This window comes from Takifugu rubripes, chromosome 17 (genome assembly GCF_901000725.2).
Source record: "Takifugu rubripes chromosome 17, fTakRub1.2, whole genome shotgun sequence".
NCBI classification, from domain to species: domain Eukaryota; kingdom Metazoa; phylum Chordata; class Actinopteri; order Tetraodontiformes; family Tetraodontidae; genus Takifugu; species Takifugu rubripes.
In genome coordinates, this window is record NC_042301.1 from 4,902,811 (window position 1) to 4,913,263 (window position 10,453).

General features: G+C 41.6%; 3 protein-coding genes across 7 annotated transcripts in view; all 3 read right to left on the bottom strand.

Moving 5' to 3' along the window:
- LOC101065712 (nucleosome-remodeling factor subunit BPTF) overlaps window positions 1–1,148 on the bottom strand; it is a 29,070-nt gene extending 27,922 nt beyond the window's left edge. For all 4 annotated transcript variants that reach the window (XM_029850642.1, XM_011619518.2, XM_029850640.1 and 1 more), the window contains exon 1: window positions 341–1,148. In XM_029850642.1, the coding sequence (XP_029706502.1) occupies window positions 341–917 (577 nt within the window). In that variant the 5' untranslated portion in view covers window positions 918–1,148. The remainder of the gene's footprint in view (window positions 1–340) is intronic.
- A 1,688-nt stretch (window positions 1,149–2,836) lies between these two features.
- nol11 (nucleolar protein 11) lies at window positions 2,837–8,986 on the bottom strand. Of its 2 annotated transcripts, none has more exons than XM_011619517.2 (18): window positions 8,799–8,986; window positions 8,317–8,430; window positions 8,157–8,213; window positions 7,731–7,879; window positions 7,353–7,410; window positions 6,963–7,104; window positions 6,480–6,683; window positions 5,903–5,979; window positions 5,478–5,601; window positions 5,275–5,366; window positions 5,049–5,114; window positions 4,784–4,968; window positions 4,494–4,619; window positions 4,190–4,411; window positions 4,023–4,101; window positions 3,830–3,922; window positions 3,502–3,609; window positions 2,837–3,358 (listed from the first exon to the last, which is right to left on the bottom strand). In XM_011619517.2, exons 1-18 carry the CDS (start codon window positions 8,943–8,945, stop codon window positions 3,245–3,247), a joined length of 2,157 nt encoding a protein of 718 aa, XP_011617819.2. In that variant the 5' UTR covers window positions 8,946–8,986; the 3' UTR covers window positions 2,837–3,244. The 2 variants fall into 2 exon arrangements, with proteins under 2 accessions (XP_011617819.2, XP_003978257.2); XM_003978208.3 differs by having other exon boundaries at window positions 6,474–6,683.
- Window positions 8,987–9,486: 500 nt separating this feature from the next.
- Window positions 9,487–10,453, bottom strand: part of LOC101065256 (beta-2-glycoprotein 1-like) — a 2,576-nt gene continuing 1,609 nt past the window's right edge. The window contains exons 6-8 of the mRNA XM_003978207.3: window positions 10,200–10,379; window positions 9,917–10,114; window positions 9,487–9,803 (exon numbers count right to left, since the gene is read on the bottom strand). Coding sequence (XP_003978256.1) covers window positions 9,739–9,803; window positions 9,917–10,114; window positions 10,200–10,379 — 443 coding nt within the window. The 3' untranslated portion in view covers window positions 9,487–9,738. The remainder of the gene's footprint in view (window positions 9,804–9,916; window positions 10,115–10,199; window positions 10,380–10,453) is intronic.

The window sequence follows — 10,453 nt, forward strand, 5'->3', positions numbered from 1 at the left end:
GAATGAACCAAACGTGTATAAAACGGCCCGTACGCGCAGATCCCCAAAAGCGCGAAAACACGCAAATTTAAACACGCATGCGAAAAAACACTAAACGTTAAACAGAAGCAAAATATGCTTCTTGAAAAGGGTGAAAAAACAAGGCAACCGGCTGCAACGTCCATTCTGCAAAACACGAGCAAGTCGCGCAGACGGTAAACAAAGGCCTGTTTTTGAGTGCAAGCTCCATTTTGAACAATGCGTCTTGGTTTCTGCACAGGGCTTAAAAAACAAAACGTCGACTTCTAGGTCTTGCAAACATGTCTGCAAAAGAACTGCGCACGCTTGCACACGAACGTACCTGGCGTGCTACCGAGTGTGCTGTGGCTCCTGAAACTACTCTCGGTACAGTAGCTGCCGTCATCACCGCCACCACCATCATCATCATCTGGTAGTTCCTCCACATAATCAGAATCGTTTCCCAAGGCCTCTTCTTCAAGATCCGACGGACTGTCGTCCAGGAGTTCATCCTCTTCTGACCTGTAGCTTAAATTATCATCCTCCTCGTCGCTGTTGTCGTCGTAGACGACCTTAGTCTGTGGCCGCCTCACTCCGCCTCTGCCGCCGCGGCCGCCTCTCGAACCTCTCCCTCTCCCTCTGCCCCGCGATCCCGCGCCAGGCGCAGTGGTGGCGGATGCAACTTTCTTGCTGCCCCGGGACGAATGAAAGTTCTCACGACCGGAGATTTCTGCGTCCAACTCCGCAGAGCCGCTGCTGTAAATTCCGCCGCTTCTTCCACGTCCCCGTCCCCGCCCTCTGCCTCTTCCTCGTCCACGCATCCCTCTGCTCCTGCCGCCCCGAAAGCCACGGACTGGTCCGGGTGAACCTTCTCGCATCACGGCTGCTTGTTTGGGCGGCCTTCCTCTTCTCCCCCTCATTGCAGGAGAGAGTATTTTTTGTTCCGCTTCAATCTCGGTGTTTGGTTAAACCGCACACCAGAGAAAAGGTGGGAGAGGGCGAATAACCGATATTTTGACGGTCCCCCAAAATTCCCACCAAGCCCCGGGCTCAATTTCAGGGTGGAGAGCTCAAACTGAATGGCCGGTGTCCCGCTCTGGGTCGCCTAAAGACGCCATTTTTCTTCACAGCTCTCACTCCGTTGAAAACACAGCAGGCCCCTATAGTGCGTCAAGTACGTCACAACACTAAAGAGTTGTGCCGGAAGTAAAATAGATCCTTTCATCATAAAAGTCAAAACGATGAAACAAACGCAGCAAACTATGAAAGCCTCACTCATACATGACGCTCAAACCTTGAACATAAAATTGCGCGATTTCACAATAGGATTTGTTTTCGAGACATTGACACCAATTGCAATATATTTAATCAATTCACCTTAACTGAAGAGGAAGTTTATCCGTTTTCCTCTAGCTTGACAGAGCTTGCAGCGTTTGTACTGATCACGTGATCCTCTATCCTACAATAGACGCAATTGCCGTGTTAGTTCATAAAATTAGTTAACCATGCAAATGCTCCCCATCTTTACTATTTTATTGGGGCGATTGGTCCTGGCGGGTGTTTTAATTACAGAAAGGTTGCGTGTTGTCAGCAACACCTTTCATTTTCACCGTCGTCGTCGTCATCGTCGCACGGCAGAGGCCAGAAAATAAGCTCGACCCTGAGATTAATCGCTTGCACCAAGTTCACGGAACATATATATATATTATATTACGGTTTATATCAGGTCAATTTGGAAAGCAAGATATGTGCAATATCTACACGTCAAAAATATGTGGAATTCTTAATTGAATTTGTTGTATAAGGTTTGATATACAGTAATAACATAGACTCGGACTGGATTGAGTTGTTGAGGTTTTAATGACAGCTATCATTCTTCTCACGTCGAAAATGTTATAACTTCTTAAAATCTTCTACCTTGTTCCTCCCTCACCGTTCCACCAAGGTCCCTCTCATTTATACACATTTTGGCTTTCTCCATCATTCCTCTCCTCTCCAGGGGATACATCTCCTGCCTCTCTAGGTTCTCCTGCACCTGCACGCAATTTTACAAGATCAATGCAAACACCACATTTTAAGATGAGCTTGTCCATCGCCATAGCAATCAAGAAGATGCTCAAGCTGGTCTCTGCTGCAGTCTGAACCCCACCTTGATCTTCACTGCCCTACCTCTAACATACTTTTCTGCCACTCTGACTTCCTCATACAGTACCACAGTTCCTGTCTCGGCACCCTGTTTGATATTTCCTCAAGATCTACAAAAACACGACACCTCGCTCTCTGACCTTCTCTGCACTATCAACATCCTCAACACAAATGTTGCATCTGTAGCAGACTACCTTGACGTGAAATCATACCGCTACAAATGCTCACTTCTGCCCTCAGTCTAGCTTCTACTGCGCTTTCCCCAACTTTATTGTGTGGCTGATCAATGTATTTGCTCTGCAGTAGCTCCAGGTCATCACACTTCTTATGCTTGAAGAGCAAACGGCTTACTTTTCCTCACTCCTCGGGAACTCTACCATTGAACATCTTGTTGAAAGACCGTCGGAAACTCAACAGTTATCTCTTTCAGAGACTTCTAATCTCTACAGATCTGTTATTAGGACCAGCTGCCTCCCTATCCTTCTATGTCCTATCACCTCCTGTCAGGTGATCATGTTTCTGGACCCCCGGCAGCCTTGGCCTATAGCAGCATAACTAAGATGTTACCAACACCTCGCAACACTGCATCTTCCGCCACTCTGCCCTCTGATCTGCCTTTGTACTCTTCATCACCCTCAACACCACTATGTTGACTGGCTACATAAAAATGACAAAATTTTAATATTCATGGATACTCAAAGAAAAACCAACATATTTATTTGTCCTGTGCATTTTGTGAGGAAAGTCTTGAATAAAGTCAGCTCATATTTCAATTCATTGCATTAAAATACATACAAAAAACCCCAACAGCAAGCCAGTCACAATAAAGTATTCAAAGGCAGACTTTTTCTGTAACAAATTTCAAATTAACATGATTACTCATACACATTTCAGTTAGTCAAATAACTGGGATCTTTAATTAATCAAGCAAAGCAATGGCTTAACATCTGCAACTGATAGTACAGAAGAATTCCATCATCTTTTTATTCAGTAAAAACATCCATGTATGAAAGTTCTTCAGAGTATACCATTCAGGGCACGTATACAGCCAAAGCAGGTTACAGTTCAGGAATTTATTAAAGCTATATACCTTGTACATATTCTATAACAGCTCAATGATTTCAATGGAGTACTGTGCCACATCTCTTTTCACTTTCATCTTATCGAGCTCTTGAAAGCTGGCCTCAATCTTTCCAAGTTCAGACACCAGTTTCACCTGGGGACACAAGAACACACCGACTTTAGAGATAACATTAGATACATCTAATTTATTTGGCCATGCTAGACCATTTTTTACTTTTATACTTATATGCTTTTATCCCTCAGAACATATATTCAGCCACTTAGACCCAAAGTTACCTGAGACTTAACAAAAATGTGAAGGCTCATTAGTAAGCCCCTGGCCTCAGGAGTCATCACAAGCACTGTGAAATGGGCATCCAACAGCAGGCATATCCAATCCATAATCTGTCAACCCAATAAAATGGAAAAGGGACAGTCGAATGAGAGCAAATCAAAACCTAACATACATCACTTTTCCAGAATTTCTAAAATCAGTGGAGAAATTGAGGTTTGAGGAAAAAAAGACCTGCACAAAAAGTAAATCGCTTTTCATTTGTTAGCAGGGCTGAATGTTCTATGCCAACAGAGGCCTTTATAATAATCTAGTTATGACGCTGATCCTGACCTGAGTCAGACTTGGTGACCTCACATCAGGCTTCGATAGAGAAGCATCTTGACAATATCTTAGGTAAAGATAGTGCAGGTACTGCAGGAAGAGCTGATTAAAGGGGAAAAAAGAAAATTTATTATCTGCTTTTAAATAAGATGCACATTAAATTGGTCATTCATGTGATAGAGATTTAGTAGCTAATGCTCACAATAATTTGTCTTGAAGAGAGATCTTTTAGGTGAGGGAGGAGGAACGTGTCACTGTATGCAGTTTGCAGGACTTCATTTCTAGGAAGTTAAAGTTAAGGATCCAGAGTCTTCATGTAAAAGCATATGACTAGTATTTAGTTTGAGTGATGATATGATAGAAGGATACAATAGAGCAGCCTTGTGTAATTCCACCGGACAGATCCCTTCTGATGCAGCCGAGATCCTCGCCTTGCCATCTCCTTCGAGAGCATCTGAGCAGTCCTTATCATCACTGGAGCTGAACCCGTTCTGCACACTAGCTTCACCATGCTCCCTGGCAATGAGCGCTTCCATGAAAGAGATGCTGTCAGGCTCCAGAGTCACTTTTTCTGCATCAGCATCTGGCATACTGCACCACCAAGGCAGAACAACACACTGTTACACATACACAGAGTCAGAAAGTGCACAATCCACACCATGCCAATTGTTACCTGATAAAGGCCTTTAGACAAGCACACGTCATGGCTTCAGGGATGTCGGGGAAAAACTGGAGACAGAGCTGGCACAAAAAGTAGTCCTTTCTCTCCAAAGCCAGAAGTAAAAGGTCTGGACACACACTGTTGAGGTCAAGAAGATGATGGACAGTGATGATGTTCCATTATTATATGAATAAACAACTCAGTTGGTGGCATTTGTAAAAAATAAAGTAGCCTTTTTTGGGAAAAGATTGGCAATGTATCATTTGTTCACATCCAGACGGGAATTCCATGGCAGTGCTTACCTGTGACAGAGAAACTGGGTGCGCACCAGCTGGACCAGGATGTCTGAGGTGTAAAAGGATGGATTCGCAAGGCTCCGGGACACAAGAGCCGATGCAAGGTGCCCCACAGAGAACTGCAGATCTTGACTGTCAGCATGGGACAGGAGCTCCTCCACTTCTTTCTGCACCTCTTCCAATGGTGCCGTCTGCACGAGGAAATTGACACAAACTTTAACATTGGTCAATATTGATTCATTACTATGTAACGGGGAAATAAAAGTGATACCTTAATGAGCTCCAGAACCTTTTCAACTGTTAAACAAGGTGTTGACTGGGTCTTTCTTGTTGCCCTCTGTTGAGAAGAGATGAATCATCACATTGCATTCCATGTTTGATCTCTCATAATTTGTTTCAGCGTTTCTACTGATGGCCTTTAAAACACTAGTGAGGTTTTTTTCAGTTTTATCTTTGTAATCCATTATTGTTTTATATTGTTATTCTATGATTTTTACCGTCTTTCTGGTTTGCAATGTTCGAGGAGGCTGAGCATTCTCTCCATGCAGAATGTTACTCCAAGATGGGACAGAAGGTATAACACATTGCTCTGTGGATGGCAGGAAAGGCACATGATGACCCAGCAACATGCCTACAATGTAATGAACTCTAGCAAAATCTTATAACTATAATAGGTACATAGATACTTGACCAGGCTCACCTTCAGTCTTGGCTTGTCGGAGTTTTCCCAGGGCAGAAGACAAACAAGACTTGGGACACTCATATGGAATAACTGAGAGCATTTTTCCATGTGGAATGAATAATTTGTTTGAATACCTCCACAACTAAAAAAAAAAGACATACAGGTTTCAATGCAAGTAACAGACGGAGTCAATAGTGGCAGCACAAAGGATTTAATTTTATACTGTCAACTGCAATAAAGTTGTGAGGAGGGATTCTGAGCCCAGTCACAGTGGAGAGCAGACACAGTCTTCTACCAAAGTTATACAGTCCTCTACCAACACCAAACAGCTGGAAGGACAGGGAAAATTGGCCTGCAACAGCAGCTAAACCCCACTTGTGGTCATTCATTTATTAGTCAGCTGTGAAACAATGGAGCTACGCCTACTTCCAAACCATTCCTACCTGTCCATAAATTTGACCCGCCATTTCTTTTCCCGCCTGAAGAGTTTGGAAATTGGTATTCCAGATGCAGAGGAAGTCTGAAAAGAAACAGACATCAACAATGGGTTCTGGAACCACAAACGTATGATTGCATCTAGGTAAGAAATAACATTTACTTGCAAATAATTATGTCTAATAATTATTTTTTATAAACACAGACTTCATTACTATTTCCCCAAACTACATGTGTCAATTTAGAAACATTGAGACCTGTGAATCAGCACGATGGAATGCAAGTATCCTGTGTCTTGGTGCTGTTTAGATTATGTGAGCATTGAATATAAATTTTGATAAATCTAATAGTCGGATCAAAAAACTGCAGTATCATGCTGCAGCAGGGACTAATGATCACATATTCAACAACTTGATACGTCTAAAAAGTATTTCAAAACAAGCCAGAAATTTCAATTCTGTGTGATGGAGTTTGTTACCAGTGGAGTATAAACCAGTCAAACACTAAACCAACATCTTAACCATCAACTAGTAGTATGAAACAATGCTTTTATTTGAGTCTTAATAATAAAACACAAACCTTTACCAGCGCCAGCAGAGGGATGTGGAACACCCACAACCGCTACATGGGCTTCATCCAGGATAAGAGCTGATGCTGCCTTCAGGGGGCCCTCACCAACTGGAAGGCTCAGCAGCAGGCTGCGGGACAGTGGAAGAGCCTGGGCCTCCTCACTGACCCCCCCCAGGTTTCGCACTGAGAGGGTGCTCTGGTAGAGGTGGCCGTTCGGGTCTAAAAGACAAAAATGATGATGAGAACAGCTTGGACTGAATCTTGGAAACAGGAAGTTTATCTCAACCTTGAAATATTCCAACCTTTTATTTACTGGCATATTAACATGGGAAAAACTATTTTGGTAGCAACTGCTGATTTGATTACATCTAGAAAATGTGCTGCTCAAAGCAACAGACAAACTAATCTTTGCTTTTAACCAAGGTAATACCAAACTAGCCTGTCTCATCCAACAGCCAAACATGAATGCTTTCACTTTCACCACTGTTTTGGGCTTACATAGATAAAGTAGACAGATGTGTTTATCTCTGTAGGAGGCGCAAAAGCTCGGCGGGGAAAGAACAGGCTCTTCTCGCTCCAGCTGGTATCTCTGCAAGGTGTTGGGATTCAGTCTCTGCAGGTAGAGGAAATGATTTCCTTTCTGTGGAAAACCAAGAGAGACACTCAATGCAAGCAGGTTGTAAAAGATAGCAGCAACAAAGATGGCATGTGTGTCGGTAGAGAATATAAATAATTTTAATATGAAATAAAATGCAACATAAAATCCAGCAATTCACATGCAGAGATATGTCTGTCTTACAGCTTACTAACTACAGATTAAAACTGAATTCTTCACACCCACACTGTATAAACCTCATGACAAAAGCAAAACAAGGGAAATTGCATCACCTGCTCAGTGGTAAAGATGACAAACTGCTGTGACTCAGCCATCAAGTTGGTGCTCCACCTAAACAAGCACAGGTTGTTTCAGCTTTTGATTTTATTATCCAGTTTAATTATCTGACATTTTCTTCCATACAGTGACACTGTATTCATTGTTTGTGTGTGTGCTCATGAGTGTCATGAATAACCAATTGCTATTTGCTAAAAAAGAAAATGGTAAAAAAAGGTTTTAATTCACAGATTTCAGCAAAGAGCATGAAACAAACAAATAAAATACAAGGATGCAGCCATCTTTAAAATCAGTGGTGCTTCACTACTACATTTTTGGAAATATGTTATTCCAGGCCTCTATAAAAGGTATTAAAAGTGTAGAGTAACACTCACCAAATGGTTTCATCTTGAGAAATCACTTCCTCTATTGGCTGCTGGGGAGCAGTAAGAAGAGAGTCCAAGAGTCTCATAGCTCCTTTCTTAAACAAGACCACAGGCTCCCCTCCTGGAATACTGTGAACCCTCCAGATATCTGATGACACCTGGAAATATTCAGGCCACAAATGGAAGGAAATATTTCATCACAAATCAAATGGGGCACCACTATGAATAATTCAAATTGACACTTATTAACTCTTATTTTAAAGGTACTAAAATGCAAACACAATGAGACTCTTTAAAAGTGAAGAACCTGAGGTAAAATCATTAGACAATAATCCTCTAAAACAATTAGCTAATGAACTTGCCTAAAAGAATTATACATCATAACATATACTTTTACCAAAAAGAGATTGTGGTGCGTGTTTTGCTCAGACTTACAGTAGACTTGAAGACTTTATCTAAGAGCATGTCTTCTTCCTTCCAAATTCTGATGACCTGAACATAAAAACAAAGATGCAACTTTGTAAATTGCAGAAAAGGTTTGCAGTGACCTTTCCAACCGCTGCTGGACCAGAAACCATTACAGTACTTATCTTACCTTACTGTCTGACACAGCCACATATTCCTTGGTCTGCGAGTTATAAACAGCTGGACAGGTAAAGGTCTGTCCTTGTTTCACTGTCCAGGTGCTCAGAGGCTTCTGGTCAGACACCTGCCAGAACACAAAATAAACAATAGTGAACGAGGTTTGAACTGTCATGGAGAGAAATTACCTTTTATCCCGATGATGCTTGGTGAAATGTGACCACCAGGGCCTCTAATAAAACTGAGGCAAGCTCTTGCAAATGTTGTATAACATAATTTAACAATTTAACAACAACGCAAACACAATAGAGCGACTTTTGGGGGTCACTATCATAGATATATGTATATAGCCTGTGGGTCCAGTAAAATATTTTTCAAAAAATTAGGTGAAGAGAGTATCACGAGCAAGTCCTGGGAGATATTGAACTGAGACACGAGTTCCACAGATCTGCTGTAGCAGGTAAAGATCTCTTCGGAATAAACGTAAAACTTTACCATATACAGCGTGACAGAACGAGAGGAGTCGGTGACGATGACATGGTCGTTGTCTCTCTCCACTTCAATGCCCTGAATGCCAGAATCTGACAGAGATTGACCTGAAACACGTCCACACAACGTGTAGCCTTCGTACAGCGCGGCCATGCTGGATGAGAAGAAGAGGACCCCACCAAATATCGCGAGAACACAGCTCAATGTTTGGCATTGCTACCGGAAGTGGGACTGTATGTCTGCGCAGACGCAGTTAACTGCAATGACAGGAGGCGTATTTCTGCCTATAATCTCAGGAAACAGCTTTTTCCCCTTCAACTATATTCCTATATTGGGTACATTTTTGATACACAAATGCAAATATCTGCAAAACAACCACTAGCTGTCTCTTAACGAATTTCTTTCAAAGCCCTTATCTCATGATAAATAAATGCATTGAAACTTTTAGTGATGTTAAAAATATAATTTCATTAAAAAGCCCTTCATTTTAAATTTTATATTTTTCTGTCTTTTGATGGAATAATGTTTTTTTACATTCTTGGCTGGAATATGGAGCAGATCATGGCCGTGCACTGCGGTTGTGTATTCGTTCTGTATCTGCACCTGTTTCCTCTTGATGTTTCTCTTTTCTCAGCCAGTTTGCTCTTAGAGCTGAGTGGTTGTTGTTTCTGATGAACAGACGCTCAGTCCTGGGTTGATCTGTGCAGGCTCAATTTTATTTGAAATGGTTTCCACTCCCATAAAAGGATTACAGATAATGAATAAATGGATGTCTTTTATTATTACAGAGTTGACTTTAAAATGGCACCTGTTAATCAGGACTAATACAGTTGAAAATAGCTAGAATTATGTTGAATACAAAGATTATCGCATGCCTTAGGTTTAAAAGAGCAGAACACAAATGCACAACTTCCCTATTGTAGTAGAGAAGTTATCTGCTGCTATTTCAACATTGGTTGATTTCTGATGGAAGTGAACTGGAATATAAGTTGTAAGTGTTTAAGATGGGCTCTAGAACAAAAAAGTGAGAGAGATTTGAACAGGTTAGAATTTTGTACTGAATGTTTTAAATAATGTCTTGCTTTTAAATCATTTGTGGCCATTCATTGGACAAGAGAGTTTACCTTGAAAGCATTCTGGGATGTTGAGTTTTCCATCAATGCACTGAGTGGATACAGCGTAACCACACTTCCTTTCATTGTTCATGCAATAGACTGAGACGAGTTCATTGTGTAAGATTCTGTTGGGAGTCAGTTCTTTGATCCAGAGTTTTTGTCCTCTGTACAATATCCTCCCTCTATTTATCCCAACACTACAAGGAGCTGGAAAACACACACATACATTATATATATATTATACTGTATATATATGTGTGTGTGAGTGTGTGTGTGTGTGTGTGAATTGTACCTTTGCAGGAAGGCCTTTCAGACCAATTCCCATATTTCTGACAAACAATCTGCTGGCTCCCTTCAATCACATGGTCGCCATGGCAACCATATTTGATAGTTTCCATGTAGTCATAAGTTCTCTTGGTGTCGCTTGACATGTAGCCTCTCTCAATGTTCTCAGGTGGAGGGCAGGACACCACTATAGGGGGAAACAGAATTAAAAGAGCGGTTTATGACCTTTTAAAGAAAACTGGCCAACGACAAATCTTATAA

Coding starts and splice junctions, on each gene's coding strand:
- nol11 (XM_003978208.3), bottom strand. CDS start 8,945: ATGGCCGCGCTGTACGAAGGCTACACGTTGTGTGGACGTGTTTCAGGT. Junction 8,214..8,316: donor TGGCTGTGTCAGACAGTAAG/GTAAGATAAGTA, acceptor TTTTATGTTCAG/GTCATCAGAATTTGGAAGGA. Junction 5,115..5,274: donor CATTGCAAACCAGAAAGACG/GTAAAAATCATA, acceptor TCTTCTCAACAG/AGGGCAACAAGAAAGACCCA.